Source organism: Myripristis murdjan, chromosome 24 (genome assembly GCF_902150065.1).
Source record: "Myripristis murdjan chromosome 24, fMyrMur1.1, whole genome shotgun sequence".
Lineage (NCBI taxonomy): Eukaryota > Metazoa > Chordata > Actinopteri > Holocentriformes > Holocentridae > Myripristis > Myripristis murdjan.
The window spans coordinates 28377609-28395537 of record NC_044003.1 but is presented as its reverse complement, the minus strand read 5'-3'; the positions used below and the strand labels follow the sequence as shown (position 1 = coordinate 28395537).

The following is a 17929-nucleotide window of genomic DNA, read 5'->3' as shown; positions in this document are numbered from 1 at the left end:
ACCTGGGCTCAGCTCCACCAGGTAAGGCAGTTTTTCGGGCGGCAGGGAGCTAATGCCGTCCTTCCCTCTCTGAGCTTTGTCCTCCGCCTTTCTCCCTTTCCTCCCCTGGTAGTCGGGAGGTCTTTTCTTCAGCTGGAACACCAGCGCACCTGACACACACACACACACACACACACACACACACACACACACACACACACACACAGAGACACAGACACACACACACACACACACACACTCTTAGCACCTCCAATTATTCTGATTTTGTGTGATGTGTTTGCAACAACTTCTGAAGGCGAAGGCAAATTTCCACATTTGTGGGCAACAGAGATTATCTTATCTTATCTTGAGTTAAAGAGAGTATCAAACTCAGAAATCTCAATTGGGAAAACTGCAACTGCAACATCTCTATCAACATCTTGATAGAGATGGACTACTCATGGAGTAGTAATTACTATAAGAAACAGGGAGAGGGCAGCAGAGAACATCACAAAGACAGCGAGGAAAACGACAGTAAATACAAGGACCTCTTGGTCTGCATGTGCGTGTGTATTACCTCTGTCAGCAGGCCAGTCCCTGAAGATCTGCAGTGGGCATTCAGCATCGTCCAGGACCACCTCCTTGCCTGTCTTGTCGTCTTGCTGCACAGGAAAAAGACAGTCAGCAAAGAAACTGCAACAAACATCATCATTCACACAGAGCGTCAGCAGTGTTACCTTCCTCTAGCTGAGAATTCATTCAGTAATGTGGCTAAAGGAGCACATGTACACATGATGTTGAATACTCCATTCCACAATAATCCCAAGAGTTGATGTTTTCCTAAGGAAAACTAATTCAGAAAAGGTACAGGGCACCAAACCATAACTTCTTTTTTGGTACATGTATAACAATATTGGACACAAACCTGAACCAAGTGTACATTTGGCCTAGACTATGCAGTACATGAACATGTGATGCTGCTGCCTGCATCCTCCTCCCTCTGACACCACCCTGTTCAGGCCCACTTCAGCTAACACCCCACACTAGCTGGCACGCTACTAGCTAGTCTGCCAGCTACTAGTGTATTTGCCTCTGCCATGCTACTCAGGCTAATGGACTTTCCCTGTACTGTGCTTTCATCAGAAAACAACCTCTGACATCATCAATATGGGTTTGTGTGTGGTCCTTGATTGTGCTGGCAGTGGGAGCAGCTGTTGTTTCCTATGATTGGCTATAGCCAGTGTCCATCTAAGAGGATAGAGATGGGAGAGGCTTTGGGGAGGGTAACCAAGGTCGCTGTGACAGGCCCATAAACACCCACACAGAGAGCATCTGCTGCTGCTATTACAGTCTGATAGTAATTGAATTGCATTTCTCCCAAAGTTTTTTTTGTGCCAAGTAGCACTCTGCTTCAATCTGCCAGACTGGTAAGTGTGTGAGTGTGTGTGCGTGTGTGTTCATCACAGTAACCTTGGCTGCCCTTCCTGCAGCCTCTCAGGACAGTGGACATGTTTAGGCTAGGAGGAGGTACAACTCATAGAGGAGGTCTGTAGTGGTGGGATAGTAGAATGAAACAGGTGACTTGTTGAGGGACAGCAGGATTTTGGAGGAGTTTATTGCTGGCAAAGAGGAAGGATGAGGATGTGTTCAGTCATGAAACAGGAGGAGGAGTTAAGGGGAGGAGGAGGTCCCAGGACGTAGAACAGGAATATTTAGAAGTCAGGCATATGGATGTCACTGCAGTCTCTTTGCATCCCAGGATCCTGTGAGCAGCTGGGCTTTATTTTGAAAGGTTTTTATTTCACCATCTGAGCAAAATTCACTTTATTTCCCTTTATTTTGAGGGGGAATCTGTGATAATTTGACATTTATTTAGTAATTTTGAGGTCATTTTCTTGGAATTCAATTTTTACACATTTTCTGGTCATTTGTTTGTAATTGTTACTTTTTTGCTATTTTTTTTTTTGCTGAGTCTGTTGTAAGTTTATGGTAATTAAATTTAAATATTTTGTTGTAATAATTAGAAATAAAGTTTTCTTATCATTTGCTAATTTTCAACCAGTTATCCAGTAATTTTCGCCAATGTCTTTAAGAGATTAAGTGAACACATTAAAAGGGAGAGAAGTTACCGCAATTGTGCACAGTGCCTCATGATATCACATATTAGTTATGGCAAAACAAATGATTGGGATATATACATTTTCAAAGGACAGTCATTGTCCTTTCTACTAATGGATCATTTGGGACCCTGGCCTCATCTTATGCTCCAAAATTGGCTCCTGGCCCCAACTATTTGAATATCCCTGACACAGAAGAGAAAGTGGGTGAGGTTCATTGGAGGAATGGGAGGCCGTGCAGCTTTTGGGAGTGTTTAGTGGAGGAGGAAGTTTTAGGAGATGGATTAGGGGGAGGTGAAGTTACCCGGGCAATGCAGTACTCCCTGGGGTTCTCCTTTTCCAGGCCATATTTCTCCAGCGCCTCCACCACAGCAAAGTCGGCCATGTCTGTAGTGGACAGCAGGATGGTCTTATAGGGGATGTTGGGCTTCAGACTGTCGGCATAGATCCGCAGCGTGCCCCCTGCAGGACAGTAAAAAACACACACTCACACTTATTAGTCAGTGTACCTCATGATATGGCTTTATTCTCCCCACTGAGACAGCAAAATCAGTAATGAATGTTTTGACACTGGTTTACATATAAAAGACATTCTGAAGTCAAAACTCACTAAATATCTCAGACTGAATTGGTAAGACTTCTTCTTCACTTTGCCACAGCATCCCTTGTCACCTGTGCTCTCTCTCATGTCTGTGGTCAAACTTGCACCACAGCAAGGCATGCAACAGACAGTTCAATCTTGCAGATTCATCAGAAAGTTGGCTCAAGACATTTGGACATGCTTCAAAAGTTGGTTGGAACGTGTGCCTAAATTGATTTTAAATGATAGGTTTTATTTTTTTTCCTATTGAGCACTGCGTATTAAAACATTTTTTTTTCTCATATTTGCTGTTCAATCAACGTGAACACTGTGCAAAAACTCTTTGGCACCTAAGCCTTACAACACTGTTCTAACAGTAGTGTCTGTGCATGAATCCGGACTTTAACTGCAGGCTAATTATCAGCTTTGGTGTATCCAGGTAAATCTGGACTACTGTGTATTTCTCCTGAACTGGAAGAGTCACTGGACTGAAGAGACTGCTTCTACAAGTCAGCTGAATGAATTGATATGATTGATTGATTGATTGACAGTCTTTTTTGCAGAGAAAACCTAAAAGAGTATGTGCGCACTGATGCTGTATCAAGTAGAAAAGACGACACGAGTCCCATGGTGGAAGCTGAAGCTGGTGGAACAGAATTTTCAGCAGTGTTACATAAACTGGGCTTTTTAAAATAGCACTTTCTGCTAGGAGAACGTCATTGTCTAACCACAAGCCACCCTGTCCCACCGTGTGTGTGTGTGTGTATGTGTGTGTGTGTCTACCGTATGTGAACAGTGGTTAAAGCTGTTTTTAGGGTCTGTCGGTCAGTCCATCTGTCTGTCTGGCAGTGTGATTAGGTAATGCATGAGTCATACACACAGTCCCGCTGTGCCTAACACCCACAAATACACCATAACCACATAAACATACCAAACCAACCAGTGTTTGTGTGTGTGCGTGTGTGCATCACTATGTGTGTGCATAAAACACTGGTATATATGCACAGCCTTCTGCAGATCTGCTGATGTGAAAACAATGCATAGGTTGCACACTATGTAAAACATGTAAATTTACATAATTGTTTTCATAATATTGCCACATTCTCTTTCATGTATATATTCCACATACATGGATATTCTGAAAATTCAAATGGTGTTAAAACTTGCATGGCATGAAATGTGCATGCATGCACATTCGTCTCTTAAATTGGACTGGATCCACCGGATCCAATTCTGCTGCCTCTTTTCAACCAAGTAATTGTTTTACTAACAAAAAGCTGATGCTATTACACACACTAAATGCACAGCTGGCTGTTCTGTGACCAGCTCTGCCCAAAAAAGGTCATGATCAGAATCATTCTAGTTCACTGCTGAAGAAACAGAACATTAACTTCTCCAAACAAATCCCTGACAAAGAGCAATGTGACTTCTTAAGTCTATTCTGTGATTTGCCAACACCTGCACTCATTTAGAATAAGGCGAGTTAAAAAGTGAAAATCGGCAAAGTGAGCTGATTTGCTGTTTGAAAAATGTCTGGCATATTAATTATTTATATACAGCCTCATCTCACCTGACTGGAACTGTTATGTCAGGTGTGAAGACCGTCTAGATGCTCTGATACAATATCATTTATCAAGGCAAAGATCACCGTTTCAGTTGTGTTAAATGGATACTTCACCAATTTTGAAAAAATGTAACTGGATTAAGTCTTTACTCTTAAGTTATATTTAAGAATGTTAGCTGGGGGGAAGTCCAGCTCAATGGTAGGAGGCTAGCAGTTAGCATTTGGAGCATCCAGCCAGTATCCAACACTCAGTAACAATGAGAGGAAGATAGCACCACTACTGTCCTACACAACAGATAGGGGAGAGGGAAATAATATTATTTTTTCAAAATGGGTGAAGTAATGACTAACACTATAATTTAAGCTACTCTAAAGTCACGCTGAGTGTCATTTTAATTACCGGAGTCGGGCCTCCCGTCGCTGCTCCTGAACTCCTGCATGCGTTTCTCCAGTTTCTGCTGCCGCCTCCTCTTCATCACCACCTCGGGGTTTGAGATGGTCCTGGTGAAGCTGGTCTCCGGCATGTCTTTGTACACCTCTGCCGCCAGACGACTGTTCTCCCTGAGCCACCACACAGGGGATGGTCCACAGAAAGGAGGACAGGAGGGGTCAAAGAGGAGCAAAGAAGAATGATGGAGGAACAACAGGTCAAAGTTTAAATCACTATCCTTTCTTCTTCTAGAGCCTTCCACACTTTTCTTGGAAAAATAAAACCCAAGATCTCTCCAAGGACAGAGAGGATGTACGAGCGAGACAGAAAGATGGATGACCATCTGTATGTGCGCGTGTGTGTGCGTGCGTGTGCGCGCGCGTGTGTGTGTGTGTGTGTATTACCCGTCCTCTCGACTCAGCGTCTGCTCGTCTCCATCAGGGTTTCGGGCAAACTCCTTCTCCCTCTTCTTCTCCTTCTTTTTTTCCTTCTTAGACAGAGTCCTTTTGAAGTTCTGGATAACTCCATCCTTCTCTTTCTCTGGACCATTACTCTGGCTCTTCTGACAGAGACAAACACAAAGAGAAAGAAAAAAGAGGGGGAGAAAGAGCAGTTAATAAAGCAGATAAAGAGATGCTTGCTGATGTGAACGGAGGAATTCGTAATCATGCTAAAGAAAGAGGAGTGTAGAATGATTCCATTAAAATACACCTCATATACTTAGATAACCTGTCCAATCAGACAGATACACAATATGACGTAGTAAGAGAGTGCTGAAGCTAAACAAACAGCAGTAAATGTGATACTGAAAGTGAGTGAGCATACTGGTAATCATACTTGCTTGTTAGCATGTTGGGACCCAACTCTTGACATTCGGTAAGGAAAATCTATGCTGATGTGTTGTTGTGTTTGTTTTCCAAATCTGTGCTCTGCACTGAAAAAACTCAAAATCTTACCAAGAATATTTGTCTTATTTCAAGTCAAAAATGTCTTATTCCTAGTCAAAATATCTCATTAAACTTAAAATAAGACATGATCACCTCAGAAGTAACTTGTTTTTAGACAATTGTCTCTTGTTTCAAGTGAAAATTTGCTTGAAACAAGTGAAAATTTGCTTGTTTCATTGACAAAAAATTTGTTTCTTGTTTCTGGCTAATTTTCACTTATTTCAAGTGAATTTTCACTTTTTCCACTGGCAAATTTTGCCAATGAAACAAGCAAATTTTCACTTGTTTCAAGTGAATTTTCACCTGAAACAAGTGAAAATTGTCTAAAAACAATTTACTTCTGAGGTGATCATGTCTTATTTTAAGTGTAATGAGATATTTTGACTAGAAATAAGACATTTTTGACTTGAAATAAAACAAATACTCTTGGTAAGATTTTGCGTTTTTGCAGTGTGTAGCTTCTTGCTGTCTTTGTCACCTAAGCCATGCCTGCAGTAAACTTCTGATCCTGTTTTGCCGCTCTAAAAGCATGGACCCTCTTTGTTCCTCAAGTGTTTTAAAATTTTCAAGGCAGCATAAGTTGAGTACCTGATACAAATATGATGCATTATGGGTGAAGTGGTCCTTACAGGTGGATTTTTTCCTTAAACGGATGACAGGTGAGTAGCTGGGTGAGTGCAGTGACTGGCCACACAAGTTAACACACAGGCCAACCTACCTTGGGCAGGATGTCGTTCTCGTTTTTCAGAACAAAGCGTCCTTCTCTGTCATCTTTGTTCCAGTTCAGCTGAACAACCAGAGGCTTCTCGTCCAGGTCCAGCTGACGCTCTTCTAACACACACACACATACACACACACACACATGCAAACACACAAATTATACACCCATGTCAGGGTTCAACAAAAAGGATTATCCAGTGGCCCAGGGCCAGTAAGACGTTGACTTGGACTGCATTGGTTGTGCCTCAAGAAAGGTCTCTAGGCTTACTATGTGTCACCTGGTGATAAGCCTGTTATCTTTGCCTCCCTCCTCTGTTATCGGCCCATTCTCTTCACTGGTGAGCTTTTTCTAACCAATTAGTCTGAATGTCAACTCAGTTAGTCAGAGTTATGAGCAGCAGACATGCTAGTGGCTAATTTGAATTACAAAGAGACAAGGAAATGGCTATTTTCCCACTGTGGAAAGAACAAATTTATGGGTGATTTATCAGATTTGTAAGGTGTGTACTGTACTGTTCAGTTTCTCCATTACACACATAACACACATCAAGCTGCCTTATTTTTAAAGAGACTATTTTCTTTACTTAGACAGCAGTCATGCTTGATTTCTGTCATAGTCAGAATGGGAAACACAATGTCCAAGCCAACAAAGCAGAGAGAAACAGAGGCTAAACTGGTGTTTGGACAAGACAAAGGTGTATCCAAACTATCGCAAAGCCATGAAAGTCCAAATCAGACACTGCAGCTACTGCTCTGCTAGTGTAAGCTGACCTCTCTGTTTGTCTCTTACTGTCAGTCTATGGGACTCACCCCCACTGACGTGCACCTCATACAGGGAGTATTTTGGTGAGGACAGCATCCTCATGTCAGGTCTGAACTTCTCGGCCAATGTCTCGATGACATCCTGTGTTGTCGCCGTGCTGGAGACTCTGATGCACTTGGTGGCAAAGTTACCGGCAACCCGGTCCTGGAAGTAGAACCGCATCACGCCATGGAACTCCAGATCCTGGTCAAGAGAGAGAGAGAGAGGGAGAAGGCACATCTTAGTCCAGGCTTTCTCATCCTTTACCACCTGATTTTCATCTCTCAGAAATTAGTCAGTTCACAGGATAAATTTTCCTTGAATATTTTCTTTTTATGGAAAAAATGCACTTGCAAGGCTGCCACAATAAATGAAAATATGTTCTTGAATATTAACTAAATGACACAACAACTGATTAGAAACTAAGCAGAGCACATGCCACACGCCATTTCCACATATTGGATATTCACCAAAAAGTCACCATGGCCACAGCCACAAGCCCCACTGGCCAAATGATATGAAAAGTGAAACAGTTCTTCAATCACCTATGACTAACCTTTCCACCCAGTTCAATGCAAAGCTGTTTTTTTTTATCTTTTTGAGATATCCTGCTAACAAACAAACGCACACACACCCAAATATGAACCAAATATTAGGAAGAAATTAATGCAAACTGTTACTAGAAAATGATGGGGAAAAAAACAAATCAATAAACAAATCTGAAAAAGCAAAAACAACTAAATAAATAAATACGTAAAATAAAATTCTCAGAAAATCAGCAAAAAAGAAATCAAAGAAATTATTAGATATTTTCTAAAAAAAAAAAAAAAAAAAAAAAAAACTGGGAAATGAATAAAAGCCTAGAAATCAGAAAATACCAGACATTTATTTTACAAATCATTACAATTATATATATTAAATTATGCTACAGAAAATACCAAAAAATACAGCATTCCCACATTTTTCAAAAGAGATTATCATAAAAATGTACACTGTGATATATTCCATTAACCTCTATCTTGTGCTGAATTGTTCATCACCAGTAAAGGGCAAAGGTTTCTGAAGCTGAACACACTAACAAAAACTACAAAGCCAATACAAACAAGCCAGGACGTTTGTTGACCAGCCCTCTCCTGTGTCTGGCACAACCTACAGGGGGCGCTGTTCAGCCACCTGCTGATACAAGCTGGCCCTGCACACTGAGGCCATCAGGCACTTCAATTATACAACAGAGTGCATGGTGCTACTGGCCTAAAACCCTCTCCAGCTGAAACCACTCACTGACCTAACACACACAGAAACACACACATAAAATGCACGGGTCACAGAATTTAACCCTTTGGCGCCTGAGCAAATTGGCTTGATGTCTTCCAAAAACATAGGGGAAAAAAAGGTAATGAGCAACTTAGCTAGAAATGGCCCAAACATTTGCAAGAAATTAGTAAAGGGTTACAAGAAAATAACTTGGAAATTAAGAAGTTAAATAAATAAACAGATAAATAAATAAAAAACAAAAAAGTCCTGAAAAAAAATTAAAAACAAGAAAATTATCTGACAACTAGCAGATAAAAAAAATCATATAACTGTATTTACTTATTTGTACTATTTTTCATAATTTTCTAATGATTGGCTTCTTTAAAAAATATGTATTTTCAGGTCATTTTCTTTCTTTTTTTGGGAATCTAAAATTCCCTGAGTCATTTTTTTTTTTGTAAAGTGGCTCATTGCCTTTCCCCCATGTTTTGGAAAGGAATCGAGCCAGTTTGCTCAGGTTTCAAAGGGTTAAATGCTTGTGAAAGGCATCCTGTTGTTTCTCGACTTGTTTTTCTCAAGCTGGGTTTCCATTCCAAGTACTTTATGCAAATTCTGACAGCCTGAATTAGTAAAAGCCAACATGAAACAGCAAATTTCCATAAAATGTCCTCAAAGTTTTAACAGCAGTATGTGGTAAAGGCGATGGAGGAGAGTTTGTCAAATAGTGACAGGAGCTCATAAGTTTATCAGCTGAAGTGACCATGGAGGTTCAGAGAGAGAAAGAGACAGCCTCCCACAAATGCCCTACCAGTTACTTTCTAACATGGAGAAAATCATCACTTGGTTATATAACTATGAGCTGGTATGTAACAATACAACCAAGTGTATTTCTTTGTTTTCATGTTTTCATTTTTCCTGCTGCTGCACCTTCAGCCTGGCCTTTCCAGTTCATGTCTCTACCTCTCAAGACTGCTTGTGTGTGGAACGAGCTGGTAGAAACCTCTGGAGCTGCAACTGCTCACATGTTTTCATCTGTCGATTATTTTCTCAAATAACTGATGAGTTGTTTGGTCCACGAAATGGTGATAAATGGTGATCACAATTTCCCACAGCCCAAGGTAACATCCTCTAATGTCTTGTTTTGTCCACAACCCAAAGATAATTAGTTTACAGAGGACTAAACTCTTGTTGGTTTGTTTGTTTTTCTACATTCAGGACGTCTGTTTATTTACGCAACGGAAGTGCTCCTAATTCCTTTTTTTTTTTTTTAATTAACTTATTTATTTATTGAAACATGGTCAGTTCTGTGTGTGTGTGTGTATGTGTGTGTGTTTATCCCTTGTCTTTATCCCTGCAGGCCTGTGCCGCGAGGCCATTGGCGGGGAGCCCTGTCTGTCGTGGAAGGGGAGAAGTGCCATTGGCTGAGAGCCAGGAAGTGGAGTGTGTCAGCATGTTGTGTGACAACAGGCAAAGAAGAATGTTACATCATCCACTGGCCTGGCGTGGCCTGCCAGCACGCACACACACACACACACACACACACACACACACACACACACCAGCTTGTGTATACTAGCTCCTATTGACTTCCCACTGGCATTGCTCCTTAAGACGAGGCAGCACATCGGATATGCCTCATTACTACTGAGACTGAGTGAGTGAGTGAGTGAATGAGTGTGTGTGTGTGTGAGCGTGTGTGTGTGTGTGTGTGTAAAATGCTTTGACTCAAATAAGTACCTTGGACACTTTGGGCCAATAAGGTTTCTTTTTTAGAATAAATAGTGTTTAAGTAACTCTGTTGTCTGATTTTTTTCACATTTCAGAAAAAAATGTCCTTTAATCAAATTACCAACAAGTGAATCAAATTCTATCTCAATTCACATCCTTCATGTCTGAGAAAAGCCTGCCAAAAACTGTAAATTCATTTTTGAAAAAAATCCCAAAATTCAGCACAATTTCAAGCACTCCAGTAACGCCTCACTGCTTTCCAAAAAAAAAAAACAATCTGAATAAACCAATATGTCCAACAAATCAAAAATAATCATCTGGGACACTGGCATGACCAAGCAAAAACACTAAACTCAAAACAGAGAAAAGCAACTGGCTGATTATGTTCACTCTGTCAAAGACAGTAAGCAGAGCTGAATGCTGACCAAACACAGGCTCAGCGTCTGAGGCCAGTTTAGGCCCAAAAACACAAACAAACAAAACAAGATTCACAAATGAAGGAAATCTACAGTGACAGCAGCTTACAGTGAGACCGTGGCAATAGATGCATGGCAGAAACATTAACGTTCTATGAGGGTTGGGAGTGCTGGTCACTTTGACACATCGACATCACTTTTCAAACGGCCCATCTATTGGAAAAACTGTTTAAAAACAAAAGTGTTTCAAGATTCAGGAGCTGCTTTCATTGCTAAGACGCTCTGAAGTTCGGAGCTACTTTTAGCCTTAAGATGTTTTGCGGATACGACTCCAGAGATGCGCTGCATGAAAAGGGGAGGCTGAGACAGAGATGCACTTCCTCCTCCGCTGCGAAAAACAAAACGAGGCAGAAACTGACAATAACGGCCAAATTTATGCAGAAGAAAACTTTCAAGTCGTCGTGGCCGAAGGGATGACAGCATCTATTCCAGCCATCTGTGTCACATCTTGTCAGAAAACTACAACTCACCACTTTACCTTTTATGAGTTTGTTAAAACATAAAAGTTGAGAGAGATAGGAAGGAAAGAAGAAGGGATTGAGAGAAGAAAGAAGCAGGAGTGAGAATAGCAGTGCAGTGCGGGTACGGAGGAAGGTTTCCTCTCTCTCTCCGCTGATAAAACAACAGACGAGTGGACTGGGAACGCTGAGCGCTTCGATAGGCCGGGGTGGAGCCAGGAATGCGTACGTGTTGTGATTTACTGCTGGAATGTGGGTCGCTGAGAGCTGCCGCTGTCAAACTTGTGCAACGGTTGGTAACCGTTACCGTGGAGACACGAGTCCGCTTGCTTTCCAACAAAGGCTGAGACGGTTCACCCACCGGCCAGAGCAGGTCCAGTGGACCAGCCTGACGCACCTGCAGACCACCGGCCACCGCTGCCGCCACACACCGTCAGCCACCTCACAACTCCTTCTTTTGGTCGCCACTTTAAAACCGACTGACAGTTAAAGCCGAGTGCCAAATGTTACACCTTCTGAGCCTTTGAAACCTGAGCAAATTCACTTGAATTCTTTCAAAAACATCATACATTTAAAATTAAATTACCAGAAAATTACCAGAAAATGCTAAAAAAAAAAAAAAAAAAAAAACTGACACTGAAAATTAAAAGATAATCCTGAAAATTACTAAGAAATGACCAAAAATTACCCAAAATCAATAAGTAAATACAAGACAAGAGAATTCCAAAAAATAGTCAATTAGAAAAAAAAATGTAAAAGATTACAATGACCAGAAAATTAGTAAAAACAATTAGCTGAAAATTGCCCAAAAAAGATAGATAGATAGACAGATACTTTATTCATCCCGAAGGAAATTCAGTTTTCAGCAGTATTCACAGAGTACAAGATTAAGTAAATAAAAAATAAAGAATAATAAAAAATAAAGAATATAAAAAATAAAGAATAAAAGATGACACTCGAGATCTAAAGATCTAAGTACCCAATGTGCAAAAAACAATGTGCAAAAAAAAAACAAAAAAACCAGTGTCAATGTATACAAAAAAAAGTGTGCATCGATGTATACAATAGAGCAAAAATGAGTTAAAAAAAAAAAGTAACCAGAAACTATAATTATACATCAAAAATTACATTCAAATACAACAAACTAACCAGAAAAATGTTTAAAAGAGAAAAAAAACTGCAAAAAAAATCAATTATTTTAAATGAAAGGAACTGAAGTGTATTTTGTTTAGAGAATGAAATAAAGCCTTTCAAAATAACAGCCCACCCACCAGAGACTCAAAGAGTTAATAATCCCTCACAGCTTTTTTCTGTCCCTGAACTGCACACAAGCTAATAGGAAATGCTCATGCGGCAGTATTTCACTAAACAACAGCCTGGATAAGGCCTGCTGCACACGCTGCACACACACACACACACACACACTGCACACGCTGCACACACACACACACAAAGCACTGCATATTTCCAGTAATGTTGAGGCAGTGAGGTATCAACTGAGGATTTAGGAATTCTTTGATGTGGGACCATTTCTGGCAATATGGGGATAGTGTGTGTGTGTGTGTGTGTGTGTTTCTGCTTTGTATAGGTGTGTATACGACATGTCATTGTCCATATTCCACATTTTTCACAAATTCCCTGAATTCACTCACTCACGCACTCTCACACACACTAACAGAAGGAAGTGTTACACTCCTCTGCAAATGAGAACGAGCGACGACAACAGACCTGAACTTTTCTCTCACTCTCGCTTCTAAAATGTCCTGTATATTGAACAAAAGCACCAATGCATATTGTGTATTAAGCCACTTGGTAGGCGTGTGTGTGTGTGTGTGTGTGTGTGCATGTGTGTCCACTATAATCCTCCTCCTTGGCTGTGCCTGGCGGAGACGTCAGCGCCTAAGAGAAGGAATTCTCTCTCTCTCTCACACACACACACACACACACACACACACACACACACACACACCTCCCATAGAGAAGTGGAGGGAAAGAGAAGAAAGATATGCAAGCGATACCTGTGACTAAATGGGTAAGACTACAGTTTAAAACACACACACACACACACACACACACAAACACAAAGTAGGCCAACACTGTAGATAGCTGTTATCACTTAGATAAAACCTGAGAGAGACAGAGAGAGAGAGAGAGAGAGAGAGTGTGTGTGTGTTTGTGGGGGGGGTTAAGCCTCTCCAAAAACACACACACAAACACACACACACACACAAGGTGACAGTCTGACACTGAACTTAATAAACAGCGTTTAAAATCTTCCACTATGTATGTTCATTTCCAAAAAAAGTCATTCAGTAAGTCAGCTGGTGACAGTCTCTAGGCCTTCCCTCTTAACGGGGTCCAGCAATAAGTTTTGTAGTTTACAGAAAGCTTAGTATTAATTAATTACTCGTTAATATTCCTGTGTTTGAGGAACACACACCACCTGATTTTTCAATTGAAACAGCTCTATCTGGTCCGGTTTCCACTGTGTAGCCCCCAACAAACTTTTGGACTCTCTCTATTAACTTTTGTTATTTATTTGGTAAATTTATTTTGCCCACCTAATTTCCACCTATTTCTTTTTTTCCTATCTGTGGGTTTTTGGTTTTTTGGTTTTTTTTTGCTCGCTATGTGCATTAAGCCAGGGGGCGCTGTCCTGTTTGTTTGCTGTAAACTGGTGGGCTCGTAAAGCCCTTTGAGAATGTAAACAGTGATTTGGGCTCCAAATACGCTGGAACTCAAGTCTGCAGAGTAAAGCTGACTGGCCCTGAATCGGGGGGAAAGTTGTGTAAGGTAACCTCACTTAGCTTGGACACAAATAGATCTAAGTACAGCTTCAGAGTAATGATAAAAAAATATAAGTAGTCCAGGAGTGTGTGTATGTGTATGTGTGTGTGTGTGAGAAAGAGATTCTTATTGAAGTAGGTCGCAGGAGGGTAAACAAGCTTTGTGAAAAGATAACAGTGGCTTCCAAATCCTCCCAACATGCTCTCTGCTTCACGCCTGGGGTTCAGAGGTGTGCAAAGGGAGAGGTCAAAGGTCATGCCTGTGTGCACTGTGTGTGTGTGTGTGTGTGTGAGAGAGAAAGTGTGTTAACTTCACTCTCTCGTGCTAAAAAACAGCTCTCACCTGCCATGTGTCTGTCAGGAGTGAGTATGCGTACACTTCCACCAGGATGTTTTTTTTTGGTTTGGTTTGTTTTTTTCAAACTGTGGCCAAAAATATTCGATTATGCATGCGCGGCTCTAAAAACCTATGGTGCAGTTGGTCGCATTTTAGGTTTGTTTTCAACCACAAAATTGTGGGAACTGGTTACAAAAATCATGTCAAAAAAACAAAGTGACACAAAAGACACTCCCTCCGTTTATCTTAACACCCTCCCCACTGCTTGTGTGTGTGTGTGCGCGCGCGTGTGTGTGTGTTATCAAGTGTTGGGGACGCTAACCAGAGCTCCATTTCAAAAAGGAGGTAAACCACCACACTGCAGAGCCAAGACTGAAGCCTCGTCCATATGGAGAGAGGAAAGTGACTGAAAAAACAAAAATTGAAAAATAGAATTATACACTCTAAATTGTCCGTATCCATGTAGATTTGGTGTGACTACAGCAGGACGGAGTGAATTCTGGCACAAAATTCTGAAATGATCAAACTTACGATTGCATTTTGAATTCCCGTGCAGTTCAACTGCAGTAAGCATCAATTTGAATATTTAGCATGATTACATTAGCACTGCCAAGTGAAGTGGTTAGCCTTTTGTTGTTAAAATACAGCGTTTCACAGCTCAGTCAGCACCACTGCCAGACTGCAGGTCTATCTATTATGATTCTACAGAAGTGAAAATGTAGCTAAAAGAATTATTTTTATTGCATCTTTTCCACATTTTAAATGTGTCACATCACAAAAGTTCACAAAAAAACCCTATCATGTTAATTATGTTAACATTTTGAACAGTTACCTTGGGATAGACAATAGATTTGGCTGATAAAGTATCTTTATTAAAAATTAGACCTGCTTCTGAGGAGCTCTGTGGATGAACGTCTGAACATGAAAATAGATTCCAGGTGCCGTGCATCATCTACGTCTCCACCACACACACACACACACACACGCACACACGCACACACACAGGAATCTGAGCCTAATAAAATGAGTTGAGTTCCTGAGTCAATATTGTTGCAGCCCCACCTGCAGTAACATGGGGGATTCCTCCCTAAGCCCTGGTCTGGGGTCAGCTGGGCTGAGCGTCTGACTCAAACGCACAAAAAAAAAATAAAAGGTGCCAAACAGAAACCAAAAATGGTTCTTCAGAGTGATGCCATAAACTAACCTTTTCTGGTTTCACAAAGAACCTTTCAGGCCATGGCTGTTTTTCTAAAGAGTTGAAAAGGTGCCTCAACAAGCCACTAGAGCAGCTCTTTGAGGAACCAGCAACGGTTCTTCAGAGAACAGAGGAGAGGAAAGGTTGATGGAAATCATAACTGATTCTCAATTTCTTACTCCACAAAGAATCACAAAGATGACTGTTCTTTAAAAAGGACCATTCCAGTGATTTTGAATGTTTGGCTCATTTACTACAGTTTAACAATATTTTGTACTGTAAGTAAACATTCTGTAAATCATGCTGCGGTACTAAAGATTTCATCACGTAATCAAAATCCCCACAATTTTCAAGTATGAATTTTTGGTTGAAACAGCCACATTCTAAAGTTCTGCTTATGTGGCGGCAAAGTCGTCGCCATTCAAAAACCACAGAACTGATAATTGGCTGTGTAAAGCAAATTTTTCCCCAAGGACTATTTTCCAGCGGAGTGACTGTTTAACTCTGCTCAATTTCGAGTCATTAAAACACCACTGTGCTGCAGCTTTTAGGAAAACTAATGTGGACGAATTTGTTATGGAATACTGGTGTGAAGAAGGTTTGAAGTCTCTAAAAGTTCAATTTCATATCATAGTGGAATGAATGGAAACCAATGGCTGGAGAGAAGGAAGGAAAAATGATTTCTAAAGGAAAATGAGTTCTAAAATGCAACTGCTTAGATCAGGAAAACATGAATAGAAACATGAAGCATACATATTTTGTCGATATTACACGAGACATGTGAAACCTTTAAATAAGTCTTTGAAAATACCCAAAGATGCTTCAAAAATCCATCACCCCTTTGAGGTGGCGATTAAATGGTTCTTCTGAGCACTTTAATCAAAAAGTTCTCTAAAGAACTTTTCAAAATAGTTCTTGGTGGAGCCAATTGGTTCAATGAAGCATCCTCTTCAGATGTTTTTTTCCCCAATCAAGAACAATCCACTCAATTAAGCAGTTCTTTAGTGGTTGATGGTACTTCATGGAACCACAGTCTTTTATGGAGTGAGTCAGAACCATTATTTTTCTGAGTCTACAGGAGGGAGGAGAACTCATCCCAGATCTGATCTGAGCACATTCACTTCAAAGACAACAGACACACCAGCAGATTAAGACAGAAGAGAGGGATGAAAGAGAGGGCACACAGGAGCACCACAAATGCTTTCTTCTTGCTTCAAAACAATGAGGATTAGAGCATATTATTACTGGTCCAAAATCAAACCACCTTATTTGTGTTACCTGTTGAAAATTCATCAGGCCTACCTCTTTGATTTTTCAGTTGTATTCTGAAAATGGCTGAGAGCAAGCCCTGGGGCAAGGCCTCCAAACAAAGGTTGGAAATGTAATGCACGGTTTCTGCAGCTTTCAGAAAGCTAAATTCAAGACTATTCAAGACCTGGAAATGAAATAAAGGTCATACATGGCATAACCTTAACATCAAAATCAGGATATTTCTGGCTGAAAATATCAAAAGTAGTGAAAATATAAACAAGCAGTAAAAGAAAAAAAAAAGGTCATTAAGAAATTAATTGTTAAGGGATATAAGGGGATATAAGGTCTGTGTTTAGTGAGGCAGGTGAGATGCAGATTGCAAACAATGCAATTATTTACTGAGTGACAGAATGCTAAAAAAAAAATGAATATAAGAGAAAATGCTATGGAAGAATCTATAAATGATGTTAAAACAATTTGACTCCATAACAAAAAAATATAACAGGCAACTGGGAATGACTCCAACCTGCATAGAGAAACTGAGTTAAGGCAGACTGATGCTAGTGAAGTCATCAGCTGGAAGAAAAACAACATGTATTGCCCTCTTTAACCGGTGACCCCATTTATTTTTCTTTATGGGGTGAGCTGGCGGCTAGGCTACAAGATGTGTGACTCGAGCAATCGCACATTTTTCCAATCACGCGGAACAGAATGGGCCTCTTCAAAATGAGGGGCTCTCAAACATTTACAAGTCATGAACCCCCAGATAGACCCACAAGACTACAGGCTCCAACCCTAGGAGGACCCTAGCTTATTTTTCAGAACATTATCCAGAGGGAAGTCCCCCTAACAGTTAGCATTTGGCTAACAGTTAGCATTTGGAGCAACCAGCCAGTATCCAGCACTCAGTAACAATTAGAGGAAGATAGCACCACTACTGTCCTACACAACAGCTGGGGAGGGGGTGACATAATATCACACTTTTCAAAATGGGTGAACTATCCCTTTAAGCTTTCCATGCACGTTTCCTAGTTATTTTATGTTAAAACAGTATATAAAACCAAGACCAAGTATGTGTGGGCTGTGACTTACTGACTAACAAATGAGGACCCTGAGCCTCAAATGGGTCCAGTCCATCTCAACTGGTTGGCCAACCTGATGCCAGGAGCCAAATATGGAGGTGTCTGCTCCAGAGACAGACCAACAACAAACCAACATCCAAACTCAAATACGTTCCTTGCTTGCCTTGGTATTTAAGTAGTTTGAAATTTTCTGATTTTATATTAAGTATTGCTTAGCATCAAA

At 40.6% G+C, this 17929-nt stretch overlaps 1 protein-coding gene across 9 annotated transcripts in view; it reads right to left on the bottom strand.

Moving 5' to 3' along the window:
- Positions 1 to 17929, bottom strand: part of afdna (afadin, adherens junction formation factor a) — a 112108-nt gene that overhangs the window by 73788 nt on the left and 20391 nt on the right. For 6 of the 9 annotated variants that reach the window (XM_030046602.1, XM_030046604.1, XM_030046603.1 and 3 more), the window contains exons 2-8: positions 7148 to 7343; positions 6336 to 6448; positions 5075 to 5232; positions 4641 to 4801; positions 2401 to 2558; positions 557 to 641; positions 3 to 149 (exon numbers count right to left, since the gene is read on the bottom strand). In XM_030046602.1, coding sequence (XP_029902462.1) covers positions 3 to 149; positions 557 to 641; positions 2401 to 2558; positions 4641 to 4801; positions 5075 to 5232; positions 6336 to 6448; positions 7148 to 7343 — 1018 coding nt within the window. The remainder of the gene's footprint in view (positions 1 to 2; positions 150 to 556; positions 642 to 2400; positions 2559 to 4640; positions 4802 to 5074; positions 5233 to 6335; positions 6449 to 7147; positions 7344 to 17929) is intronic. The other 3 variants (XM_030046609.1, XM_030046606.1, XM_030046608.1) reach the window with 1 other exon arrangement.